The sequence below is a fragment of the Salvelinus fontinalis genome, chromosome 14 (genome assembly GCF_029448725.1).
Source record: "Salvelinus fontinalis isolate EN_2023a chromosome 14, ASM2944872v1, whole genome shotgun sequence".
In the NCBI taxonomy this organism is placed as follows: Eukaryota; Metazoa; Chordata; class Actinopteri; order Salmoniformes; family Salmonidae; genus Salvelinus; species Salvelinus fontinalis.
In genome coordinates, this window is record NC_074678.1 from 27,777,558 (window position 1) to 27,791,673 (window position 14,116).

Sequence of the window (14,116 nt, forward strand, 5' to 3'; positions counted from 1 at the left end):
AAAGGGGTGGTCTAACTTAGTCAGAGAGACAAACTTGCATAGCATAGCATAGCAGCACTGCTCCATCCGATAAGCCTACCTGAATAAAATGTGTTGATCTTCAAAAGCTCCTTCTCACAATTCTGAAAAAACTTCTCCTCAAACTTGGCGTAGTATCTCTTGACAGTGTCTTCATCTGTGACTGGAGAGGGAAAAAAAGAGACGGAGAGAGAGAGAAAGGTCACGTTTCGAACAAAACATTCAACAAAAAAACATTATTTAACCAATGAAAAACAATTAATGGACACATCATTCTGGACATTTTAAAAATGTATGCATCTGTAAATGATTGACCTAGATGAATATGACCACAGCTTGGAGCTAAACAGGTAGCCTATCAGTTTGGCTTATGATTACATTCACATCCTTTTCAAGAGGATTCTCCTTCAACAAGCATCAATGCACTTAAACAATGCTTTCATTCAGACCAGGGTACCAAGAGAAACAAAACGGTTAAAAATGGCTTGATGGACAGTGTACTTACTGTTCAGCCCAGAAAAGTCACCAACACGCCCCTGCCTCTCTCGTTCCTCTGACGGTCATTAAATGTTGGGGACAAGCACAGTGGCACAGTTCTAAATAAGGACACATTTAATTTGGTCCCTCCCCTCCCCTACTCCCCGACCTTCCCTTCCCTCCCCATCCTCTCCTTCTCTTCTGTCTTCTTACTTGATGTTGCTCATCCAACACACAGAGTAACCCAACACGCCTATGAGTTGCCTGGGGGATTCCTTCCCCTGTCTGCATCCCACACTCCCCCCACCCCATCCCCATTCACCTTAGCCCAGCTAAGCCCACTCCAGTAAAGACAATAGCAGCCAAGAGGACCAGGGCCACAGGGCACTGTCCCAGCCACAGCTTAAAGTCTGACCACAGGTCCACAGCACAGGATCAACAGGCTGTAGTTCTAATGATTTTATTTATAGTGACCACAAGTTCCAAAACCCATCCATCTATAACAGCTGGCAATATTTAACCCGATCACTCTCTTATCAATGTTAGTCTGGCCAGACTTGCTAGTTGACACCAGTACTGATGCATCATTGATGTTCTATCTAAATGTCACAGCCAGGGATACATCACACACCCTCCATCACACTATCTCTGCTAAATGTTTGTGCAAGAGTGGGGTTATAATAGAAATGTTAGCTAACCTATCATATGAAATGGCCCTTTAATGCAAGTTGAAACCTTTAGATGGAGAGGCATTCAATTCTGTTCTTAGTAATAACAAAAAGATGCCTAAGGCTGTGTAGGCTGTCAATATTCCTGCTCTATTCACCTGCATACAGAGCGAGAATCCAAGGAGAGACTGTGATTGTGTTCAGTAAAAGGCTGTGAACATTTTCCTTGGAGTCAGTGAGCCAGTCAAGCGATGCGCAGCTTTACATAAAAAATTAGAAAAACATCTGTATATCAATAATTAGTGAATTGAATCATGTTCAGTGGTTGAAACTTCTTCATAAGGGACTTCATATGATAATTCACTCCCATTGTCACGACTTCCACCGAAGGTGGCTCCTCTCCCTGTTCGGGCGGTGCTCGGCGGTCCTCGTCACCGGTCTACTAGCTGCCACCGATTCCTTTTCCCTTTCTGTTGGTTTTGTCTTGATGGTTTTCACCTGTATCTTATTTTTTGTTAATTAGGGACTAGTTAACTCCCAGGTCCCGCCTGCTGTTGTGCGGGCTTATCCTTTATGTCAGTGGTGTATTATTATTTTGCTCTTACGTGTTTGCTGTCCGTTATTTTCCCTGGTTGGGGGACTTATCGGTTTATTACTCAGTTTTGCCTGGTTGTTGGCTGGGCCCAGCTGAATAAAACATATTCATTGGAAGCACTGCTCTCTGCGCCTAACTCCACACCCACCACTCCTAGCGATCCGTGACACCCATAGTGCTAGGGAGATGTGTCCCCTTACTGCAGTTCAGACTAACCTCATGACAGAGGCATCTTGCAGTCCTCAATAAACATCAAAAACAACATCATCACTGAACAAAAAGAAAACAACAGCAGCCATGCTCCTCAGGAGAGGAGGATGAGAGGAGGACGAGAGGAGGACGAGAGGAGGAGGAGAGGAGGACGAGAGGAGGACGAGAGGAGGACGAGAGGAGGAGGAGAGGAGGAGAGGAGGAGAGGAGGAGGAGAGGAGGACGAGAGGAGAGCGAGAGGAGGATGAGAGGAGGACGAGAGGAGGACGAGAGGAGGAGAGGAGGACGAGAGGAGGACGAGAGGAGGAGGAGAGGAGGACGAGAGGAGGAGGAGAGGAGAGGAGGACGAGAGGAGGACGAGAGGAGGACGAGAGGAGGACGAGAGGAGGACGAGAAGAGGAGGAGAGGAGGAGGAGAGGAGGACGAGAGGAGGACGAGAGGAGGACGAGAAGAGGACGAGAGGCGGACGAGAGGAGGAGGAGAGGAGGAGGAGAGGAGGACGAGAGGAGGAGGAGAGGATGAGGAGAGGAGGAGGAGAGGAGGAGGAGAGGAGGAGGAGAGGAGGACGAGAGGAGGACGAGAGGAGGAGGAGAGGAGGAGGAGAGGAGGACGAGAGGAGGAGGAGAGGAGGACGAGAGGAGGAGAGGAGGTGGAAAGGAGGAGGAGAGGAGGACGAGAGGAGGAGGAGAGGAGGACGAGAGGAGGAGGAGAGGAGGAGGAGGAGAGGAGGGTGAGAGGAGGACGAGAGGAGGACGAGAGGAGGAGGAGAGGAGGACGAGAGGAGGATGAGAGGAGGAGAGGAGGAGGAGAGGAGGAGGAGAGGAGGACGAGAGGAGGACGAGAGGAGGAGGAGAGGACGACGAGAGGAGGATGAGAGGAGGACGAAAGGAGGACGAGAGGAGGAGGAGAGGACGACGAGAGGAGGATGAGAGGAGGACGAGAGGAGGACGAGAGGAGGAGGAGAGGAGGATGAGAGGAGGACGAGAGGAGGAGGAGAGGAGGATGAGAGGAGGAGAGGAGGACTAGAGGAGGAGGAGAGGCAGCAGCTAGCTATCTGCATGAGGAATGAGGAATGGAAGTACGCTCTGCCTACACCTCTGAAAGCATTTCTACCTCACTTCCTAATTCCATTGCCGTCACAACACACCTTGGACCAGGACATATCAATGGAGAGTTTAGCCATTTTACATCATCTGGCTGGATGCCAGTCCTCCCAGCACAGACTGGGATAAGTTTAGAGAACAAGCTTGTGAGAACAGGGCACTGCAATACCGCTGCAAAACCAGGTCAAATACAAGATCCCAAAGGAAGAGGTGATAGAACACTGGAACTAGTCTACATAAAAACAACGGGGGGAGGAGGCAGATGACAAGGAAGAAAGAGAAATAAGAGGGATGTGGACTTTGGATGAAATTATCCTAGATTATGTTATAAGAGGAAATGGAGGAGATGAAAGCCTGGAGAGAAATGTAGGGAGAGGGCCGTGGAGTGACCCCTCACCCCTATCTCCCCCCGCTGACGCTGTATTGACCCCTATCTCCCCCCGCTGAAGTTCTACTGACCCATATCTCCCCCCGCTGTAGCTCTACTGACCCATATCTCCCCCCGCTGACGCTCTATTGACCCCTATCTCCCCACGCTGAAGTTCTACTGACCCATATCTCCCCCCGCTGACGCTCTATTGACCCCTATCTCCCCCCGCTGAAGTTCTACTGATCCATATCTCCCCCCGCTGAAGCGCTACTGACCCATATCTCCCCCCGCTGAAGTTCTACTGACCCATATCCCCTCCCGCTGACGCTCTACTGACCCATATCTCCCCCCGCTGAAGTTCTACTGACCCATATCTCCCCCCGCTGAATCTCTACTGACCCCTATCTCCCCCCGCTGAAGTTCTACTGATCCATATCTCCCCCCGCTGAAGCTCTACTGACCCATATCTCCCCCCGCTGAAGTTCTACTGACCCCTATCTCCCCCCGCTGAAGCTCTACTGACCCATATCTCCCCCAACTGACGCTCTATTGACCCCTATCTCCCCCCGCTGAAGAACTACTGACCCATATCTCCCCCAACTGACGCTCTATTGACCCCTATCTCCCCCCGCTGAAGTTCTACTGACCCATATCTCCCCCCGCTGAAGTTCTACTGACCCATATCCCCCCCCGCTGAAGTTCTACTGACCCATATCTCCCCCCGCTGAGGTTCTACTGACCCATATCTCCCCCCGCTGAAGTTCTACTGACCCATATCTCCCCCCGCTGAGGTTCTACTGACCCATATCTCCCCCCGCTGAAGTTCTACTGACCCATATCTACCCCCGCTGAAGCTCTACTGACCCCTATCTCCCCCCGCTGAAGTTCTACTGACCCATATCTCCCCTTGCTGAAGCTCTACTGACCCATATCTCCCCCTGCTGAAGTTCTAGTGACTCATATCTCCCCCCGCTGAAGCTCTACTGACCCCTATCTCCCCCCGCTGAAGTTCTACTGACCCATATCTCCCCCCGCTGAGGTTCTACTGACCCATATCTCCCCCCGCTGAGGTTCTACTGACCCATATCTCCCCCCGCTGAAGTTCTACTGACCCATATCTCCCCCCGCTGAAGTTCTACTGACCCATATCTCCCCCCGCTGAAGGTCTACTGACCCATATCTCCCCCCGCTGAAGTTCTACTGACCCCTATCTCCCCCCGCTGAAGTTCTACTGATCCATATCTCCCCCCGCTGAAGCTCTACTGACCCATATCTCCCCCCGCTGAAGTTCTACTGACCCATATCTCCCCCCGCTGAAGCTCTACTGACCCATATCTCCCCCAACTGACGCTCTATTGACCCCTATCTCCCCCCGCTGATGCTCTACTGACCCATATCTCCCCCCGCTGAAGCTCTATTGACCCATATCTCCCCCCTGCTGAAGTTCTACTTACCCATATCCCCCCCCCCCTGAAGCTCTACTGACCCATATCTCCCCACCCCCCCTGAAGCTCTACTGACCCATATCTCCCCCAACTGACGCTGTATTGACCCCTATCTCCCCCCGCTGAAGTTCTACTGACCCATATCTCCCCCCGCTGAAGCTCTACTGACCCATATCTCCCCCTGCTGAAGTTCTACTGACCCATATCTCCCCCCGCTGAAGCTCTACTGACCCATATCTCCCCCCGCTGAAGTTCTACTGACCCATATCTCCCCCCGCTGAAGCTCTACTGACCCATATCTCCCCCCGATGAAGTTCTACTGACCCATATCTCCCCCCGCTGAAGTTCTACTGACCCATATCTCCCCCCACTGAAGCTCTACTGACTCATATCTCCCCCCGCTGAAGTTCTACTGACCCATATCTCCCCCCGCTGAAGTTCTACTGACCCATATCTCCCCCCGCTGAAGTTCTACTGACCCATATCTCCCCCCGCTGAAGTTCTACTGACCCATATCTCCCCCCGCTGAAGTTCTACTGACCCATATCTCCCCCGCTGAAGTTCTACTGACCCCTATCTCCCCCCGCTGAAGTTCTACTGACCCATATCTACCCCCGCTGAAGCTCTACTGACCCCTATCTCCCCCCGCTGAAGTTCTACTGACCCATATCTCCCCCTGCTGAAGCTCTACTGACCCATATCTCCCCCTGCTGAAGTTCTACTGACTCATATCTCCCCCTGCTGAAGCTCTACTGACTCATATCTCCCCCAACTGACGCTCTATTGACCCCTATCTCCCCCTGCTGAAGCTCTACTGACCCCTATCTCCCCCCGCTGAAGCTCTACTGAGGAGGTCTGCTGGTCCCCAGGAGAATGTGTCTGTGTGTATTCGTGCACATGTGGAAGTGTTTGTGTGCGTGAGCATGTGTGGCGTGTGAGAACAAAGGAGCGAGAGGCAGCGCTGCTTTGAAACAGCCCCGTCCCTGCAGCTACACATTGAGTATTCACCATGCCTCTGATGCAAAAACATCTCTATAACATACATTTGCTTCACCTCAACCTTACTCAAATCTGCATGAATCAACATAATTAGGCTCACAGAGTTAGAGTAAAGTACAAACTGTCTGTGCTAATTTATTTTCAACTAAAACAACGGATAGAAATGAACAGCTCAATCGTAGCGGACAAAATACTCAAACGAGTGAAATCATAATGGTATTTAGTGCGTCTATTCCCATTTATCAAAGATGTCAGTATTTATCTGAACTCAATGTCTTCTCTCTTTCACTGTATGGGGCTTCATTATTGCACCACTGGCTGGTGAGGTGACAGCCAAGCACACTCATAGTCCAATGGTACCATCCTCCCCAGTGTCCCTCTGACAGGCAGCTCTGGAGGGCCTCTCCCTGAGCTCATTATCCTCAGAGTGGTACTGTGGCACAGCTAACAGCCATCATCCCTCAAGGGAACCAGCCCAGCCCACTGCTGCCCCAACCAGCACTCTGCTACAAAGACCCAGAGACACAGAGAGCAAACAGGCTGGGCCACACCAAGGCTGTCTCCACCAGCCGTCACTAAATGGCTTCCTGCAGCAGTATCTGCCCTAACATTACAGGGATGAGTTAGGTGGATAACTCAGGTGGTTTAGGTGGATATGTGTGTGTGTGTAAGTGTGTGGTGCAGGCTGTAGGATGATGATGAAATGCCTCCTAGGAGAGTAATAGTTGTGTCCCTGGGGGCTCTGTGTGAAGATGGATTCTCTGGCTACCTCATCTTGTGCTGTGTTTGATAGTGTTTGTTGGACATAAGTATTTCACTTCTCTGTCAGCACTGAGCAGGGTTCTACTCTTTCTTTTGAGGTGAGCTCCTTGATGTTTTGTCTATATAGTGACATGATGGAGCTCTGAGGTTTGTAACCTTTTACTCACGACAGAGTGTCTCATGGAGGACAGGCTGGGTAAGTAGTCATTTTTTTGTTTTTCTTCATCGTTTCTTAGTTGTATTTGTTTCAGTAGGTACTGGGTATGGTAAGTCTAAAAAGTAAGCTTTCAGTTTGATTAAGATGTGTTAACAAGCGCTGCATATCATGGACATTTCCTGTCGGTGCTTGAAGGTGATGGGGTATGCTCCACAGTCCTAGTACAGAGGGGCTTCCCAGCATGGCCCACATACTGCTGTTTGCCATCGTGTTTCAATCCGTCAACTAGTGACGCTCATGGCAGTCACAGGAGGGAAGTGAGTAAAGCTTAAGTGCTTTAGAGCAGCCAGGAAAAGAAAGTCACTTTATTATTCTGTTGTGGAGGGATGGGTGAGTAGAGTCCAAGTGTTTGTGAGTGTTTATGTGTGAATAAGGATGTGTTTGTGAGTGTTTATGTGTGCATAAGGATGTGTTTGTGAGTGTTTATGTGTGCATAAGGATGTCTTTGTGAGTGTTTATGTGTGCATAAGGATGTGTTTGTGAGTGTTTATGTGTGCATAAGGATGTGTTTGTGAGTGTTTGTGTGTGCATAAGGATGTGTTTGTGAATGTCTGTGTGTGCATAAGGATGTGTTTGTTAGTGTTGGTGTGTGCATAAGGATGTGTTTGTGAGTGTTTGTGTGTGCATAAGGATGTATTTGTGAGTGTTTGTGTGTGCATAAGGATGTGTTTGTGAATGTTCGTGTGTGCATAAGGATGTGTTTGTTAGTGTTTGTGTGTGCATAAGGATATGTTTGTGAGTGTTTGTGTGTGCATAAGGATGTGTTTGTGAGTGTTTGTGTGTGCATAAGAATGTGTTTGTGAATATGCTCTCCCTAATTATTGGGACAGTGAAGCATTTTTATTTCTATACTCCAAAAGCAAAAGTATCGGGACAAATTCACTTATATGTTTATTAAAGTAGTAAAAAGTTAAGTATTTGTTCCCATATTCATGTCACGCAATGACTACATCAAGCTGGTGACTCTACACATTTGTTGGATGCATTTGCTGTTTGTTTTGGTTGTTTTTGTGCCCAATAGAAATTAATGGTAAATAATGTATTGTGTAATTTTAGTCACTTTAATTGTAAATAAGAATAGAATATGTTTCTAAACACTTCTACATGAATGTCGACGCTACCATTATTATGGATAATCCTGAATTCATCGTGAATAATGATGAGTGAGAAAGTTAGAGACGCACTACGTACCAAAAGTGGTGTAATTTCTAAACGGTTCACCCAATATGGGTAAAAATACCCTCAAATGAAAGTGGACAGTCTGCACTTTAACCTCATATTAGTTGTATCATTTCAAATCCAGACTTTTGAAGTATAGAGCCAAAATAAGAAAAAATGCTTCACTGTCCCAATAATTACAATAATTGCACATCTAATAAAAATAGGATCTAAACCTACACAAACCGTTAGCAGCCAGCTTTATCAAGCCATGATTAACCCTATGTGCATTCACTGGTTCCCAGTGCTCCTGTAAGATGAGGTTCAGAAATATGGACAGCTCTTGCTCAGCTGTTATCAGTAATGCCCAGTCCAGTGGGGAACACGTCCTTGTCTGTTACTGGTGGAAGCAGTACCATATTAGTCTACCTCATGAAATATCAATACAACAATAGGAGAGCAACCATGAATCCCCTCTAAAGCCTTTGATATCCCCTTGACCTTTATGCAGGTCAAAAGTGAGAGAAATAAGGGGATCTGAATAAAATGTTCTATATCTGAAGACAAATGACTAAACTTACTGCCTCATTGTGTTCATTCAAGGTCTTCTCTCGGAAACACAATCTGGGCTTCTCTGAGAAAAACAAGTCTTGGTGTATTCCCTTGCAGGTTGCATAATGGTGGGCAGCCCCTTTCCCTTCTGTGGTGTAAATAAATCATGAGGAGCACTAGCAACTTCTCCAGACCTGACTCAAATCTCCCCTCCTGACCCACCCCATCAAGCCTCCACATAAATCTTTCACACTAACCCCCCTGTGGAGATGAGAAAACATGAGCTCTCCGCCATGTCAGAGGCTCTAACTCTCCCTTGCTGTACGAACGCACGCACACACGCACACACATACAGAAAGAAACATGAAGTGTTGTGGGTCACAGGATATAGCACTGTAGTTTTCAGACCAAGGAGAGGGTTGTTTAACTAATATAGCCTCATCAACCGCTAAAGTGGAAGCCTTTATTCCTAGTTGTTCGACGCATACAAGAAAATCAAGCTGATGTATTGGTGTTCCATTTTATGCCCATAGTCCATTTTCTCTGTTTTTACTGAACATCGTCATATTGTGGCTTTTATCACTGGGAGTGTGACAGGAACATGGAGTATGACTGGCTCAGAGGAGAGGGGTGATGTGCCCCTTTATGTTGGGACCAGTGATGTCGTCATCTCCTATTTTTGTCACATCCTGACCTTAGTTCCTTTATTGTGTCTCTATTTTAGTTTGGTCAGGGCGTGAGTTAGGGTGGGCAGTTTATGTTCTTTTTTCTAGGTTGTTGGTTTTCTATGTGTTTGGCCTGGTGTGGTTCACTTTGTTATTTTTGTATTTTGTTGTGTTCAGTTTATTCAAATATCATGGACACTTACCACGCTGCGTATTGGTCCGATTCTTCATACTCCTCGTCTGAAGAGGAGGAAAATCGTTACAATTATCCTGAATGTGTAGCCAGGCAAGAGAACATGACATGGATCCTTCTCCGAGTCTCACACAGACACAGCTATATCAGCCCCAGTCATTTTCCACTTCATTTAAGCCATGTAATGACACCTCATTGCTGTTTATCACCCATGTCCTTCTGGCATCATCATTAGCTGAAAGTGCAGTTACTGCCACTATAGTCATGAAATGACTTTCCCTCATCTCTTTCCACTCAACCTGAGTTAAATCATTTTAATGGAATGGAACTTTACCAGAAGTGGCTATACACATTTTTTAAAGCTCTATTATTGTGGGTGCTGTGAGGACTCTACGGCCTGCCCAAATTAGACAGGGTCTTTTTCTTATTGTATCACCATCCTGTATTGAACTGAGAGAGTGGGTGGGTGTGCTCGGGTGCTGCCCCAGTTTGCATTATTCTCAGGTTTCCTCCTATCTGAGGAGTAAGGAGGCCTTGTTTGGGTGAGAAAGAGAAAGTGCACTCACACAGAGCAGTGCTTCCATTCTACATCCTCTTGTTCCAGACATACAGGATAACCATGAAGCAAAACCATGCAGACAGTACCCCCACACCAACCCAACTCCTCCTCCCTCGTCTGCTTTCTTCCTCTTCCCATTCCCCCCTCCAGCCACAATTCATTATAACAATCATGCAGTTTGTGGAGCCAGGAGACCATTCAGAATGAACATTAACTAGGCTAGCCTGCTACTGTAGGTCCGGAGTGGTTTATCATCCCAAATTAGGAGGAGTATAAATAAAAACTGCTTGCTAATTAAGCAACTCAAACTGAGTCAAACACAGTAGTAATAGTAAGGGAGGAATCACTTTTCAAGAGGCCACTTAACAACTTGAGAGAGGTGTTTGTTTATCCAGTGCATTGGTCAGTGTGTGTGTGTGTGTGTGTGTGTGTGTGTGTGTGTGTGTGTGTGTGTGTGTGTGTGTGTGTGTGTGTGTGTGTGTGTGTGTGTGTGTGTGTGTGTGTGTGTGTGTGTGTGTGTGTGTGTGTGTGTGTGTGTGTGTGTGTGTGTGTGTGTGTGTGTGTGTGTGTGTGTGTGTGTGTGTGTTTAGGTTGGATTCCCGGCAGCCTGCAGATATTGCACCAGTTGAATACATTAGTGGCAGGAAGGAGTCAAGACCAGATGGGATATGAAATGATCTGAGGGACCAAGAGGGATACTGAGACAGAAGAAGGATATAATATGGAATATTACACCAGCTCAGTGAGACAAAGAGACACACAGGGAGAATGAATCATGAAACATTCACCCGTTCACTACTTAATAAAACACACTGCAGCTGACTAGATTATGCTGGAGGTAGTGAAAGCCTTTTATTGCTTTTGTTAATATATGCCATGTCTTAAGGAAAAAAGGCAGTTGTTGATTGAGCTGAAAATCATCCTTTCCTTTGAAGTGCACGCACTGAGAATGTTACAAAAAAAAACAGGAGATCCGTTTGCTATTGTACTGTAGGTGGAAGCGCTGTCCAAGGTTCTGAAACAGCTTTTGAGTGAAGTAAATACATTTCGGATAAGAAAAAAGCAATTTCTGCACCATGATAGGAATGAATGTCAAAACCATGAATTAAAGGCAAATTGGCTTCTCTCCTCTTACCCATAGAAGGATGTTTTAATGTATCCCTTTAACATAGCCTACATCCTTCAAACCGCATTAGAGCAACGCTCCTAAACCAAAGGGAATTTTGTCATACTTTCATTAGAACTTCTTCAATTTTCCTCCATATAGTACTATAATAAAACTTTCACAATAGCTTTGACCCAATTACCTTCCATAGTTCTGTTGTCCATCCTCTATAAGTCAAGACAATGACCAATCAGAGTCTGACAACAAGATGCTTCTTACAACATGGGTCGTTTATGCCATATTTATTATTGCCGTGTCTCTCCCTTGACCTAAAGATGCTCCTACAATTGTTTTGGGGACTCCTGAAGTGGAAACTTTGAATTACCATCTGATTCTGAGTGTGTATGACTGCCGTTGTATTCCCCACTGCCCTGCTCTGCCTTGCTCTGCACTGTTTCCATCACCACTGTGAAACAGTCGGACAGTTACAGCATTTAGGGCAATCCACTGCATACATAGCCCTCAGAGCACCACAGTGCATACACACCCAGTGAGCCTCTCTCTACGCAGTATAGACTGAGTCATTTAGACTAAGGGGCTTATTTAATAGTTGAGCTGTGGAAGAAGGAGGAGGACAGAGTCAGAAGGAGTTACAGAGGAAGTAGACCACACAATCCTCCAGCCAGGCATAAAGAAACCCACAGACCAGGAAGCATATTGACTATGATGGGAATGTTAATCACTTCTTCCATTTAGCTAACAAGGCTTTAAATCTCCTCCACTTACTGTGTCCCCCCTGTCCTCATAAGGATGGGAGGTCAGAGGCAGAGGAAGCAGTGGGCTACAACTGAATACAACTAGGCATGTCTGTTGATCTCAACTCACTGGTTTACTTGAGAAAGTGACCATCTCTTAGCCTTGATAAGCTCTCCTGCTAAAGTTTCTGCCCTTTCTTATGTCCTAGTTGTTCTCTCTCTCTCTCTCTCTCTCTGTCTCTCTGCCCTGTAGAAGCTGGCTGCTGTGAAGTGTTATCTCGTGTGCTCACAGCCAGAGGATGTTTGGCCCAGACCTCACCCTGCCTGCTAACAGCTCCATATGCAGAGGCTCCTTGAAGATCAGGGCCCTCCTGAGTAACTCCTCTCCCCCAGGTAGGCAGAAGGAAAAGTCAGGCTGGTAACAGAGCTGATTGAGGGGCTCACGGGCTACTGTCTGTCACTCTGCTATATCTTTTAAGCAAAGGAATGGAACTGATGAAGGAGAATTAAATGTTTTTTCACAAGGTTTGTTGAGTCTTTTCCATTAATATTTCAAACAGTTTAACCCCTTACACTCGTGGATATTGGCCTGTATGGATAGGGCCATATTGAAATGTTTCTAACAGAAGAACTATAAAAAGCATATGCATGACCATGGTAGCAACTGAAAGACAACACTTTGAAGAGTATGTAGAAATGATCAGACCAAGGCGAGGACACAACAGTTCACCAGACACAAGACTGAATCTAAACATTACACTGTTGATGCAAGGGTTTGAGAAAGATGCACTTTTATGGCTCATAGAAAGAGCCTTCAACTATAAGGTTTTGAGCTCTGCCAGTTTTGCCAATGAGGAACTGAAGCAAGCACACGTTGGAACCCTGCCCTGCGCCCCCACTATCCCACAATTACTGTTGTTGTTAACGCAATCTAAAAATTTTCCATTATAAATCGCAAACTGGGTCAGGTGGGCATTATTTGAAAGCTTATTCTATTGCCAACATGGCTAGCTAAGTTATAAAATACAATTTTACAGTGTTAGGCTTTCAGAAGACACTTCAGACAAACAGATTGTAATTTTGATGCGCATATAATGGAGTCCTGAGTGCATTTGAGTGTGTGTTTCACGGCTAATTGTCTTCACAATGAAATAAACACGGGCTCATTCAGTACAGGGCAACCCAGGGTACAACGCCATGTCATCTTGTAACTGTACATCAAACATAGCGATCATAAACGTTGATGCAGTAAATTACATGAGTTCTTAAATATGGAAATGTGAAGCGCACATTTGAACTCTGATGTAATACAACCAAACCACACACCTAAGTGCTATTTATTATAATCCTCAACGCCTCATCTTTCAGAACACATCCACTCCTCTCCATTTACAGCATTTCCCTCCTCAGACAACAACACATGTGCAAAAAGTAGCCCAATTAGCAGGAGGGATGGGGGCATCTTCTTGTCGTGCGCACTGCTCAAGTTTTCATGGCTGTCAGTCAAAACCCATACAACGCTGTGAAGTGGAGAACCTGAGCTCTGACATTATGTATAGCATGTTACTGTACAGCTACTGCATTCCAATTTAGGCCCTTATCAATGACAAAATCTGCTATTTTCAACCCGTCACTCTAAATTACAAACCTGCATACATACCCATTGAAATACAATTCAAGAACTGTTGTACACATACTAAATACAAGCCACATATGGAGTGTGCAGTGATGGCTGTGTGGATGTAGATGTATAAACAGGGAGTTCTTTGAAGAACAATATCAAACAGAATCATCTACCTAGGGAATATATAGAAATACACGTTGGAGATTCCCCACAAGTACCACAAGTGTCCAACTGTGACAGTGAAATCACAAGGACGTAAAGACTGGGGAAATGAATCAAGAACACAGATCCTGGAGGTGGAATAATTCAACCTGAACCACAACATGTTTTGTATCATGTATCATAATCATAGCATGTGTTGTATTTCAACTACAATATAAAATTCCTGGCTATTAATATGTAAATGCTTTTGTACTGTATTTCATTTCGAATAGGCAAACACATTCTCATTATCATGTTAGGCATCTCAGATGATATTGCTTTTTATTAGTTTGGTACTGCTCCAGTAAAGGGAATGAGATAAGCATTATGTTCTCAGCATGCACAGCCACGCAGCACTAATAGGAGAGACAAATCCAATCAAAGAGATGAGCTATTATTTCAAGGAGGATCTTTCAAAGAAAAAACATGACCCTGCAGAA

At 46.1% G+C, this 14,116-nt stretch overlaps 1 protein-coding gene across 1 annotated transcript in view; it reads right to left on the reverse strand.

The window, feature by feature from the left end:
• Window positions 1-14,116, reverse strand: part of LOC129810556 (xenotropic and polytropic retrovirus receptor 1 homolog) — a 99,146-nt gene that overhangs the window by 32,553 nt on the left and 52,477 nt on the right. Inside the window, exon 3 of the mRNA XM_055861166.1 lies at window positions 80-181. Coding sequence (XP_055717141.1) covers window positions 80-181 — 102 coding nt within the window. The remainder of the gene's footprint in view (window positions 1-79; window positions 182-14,116) is intronic.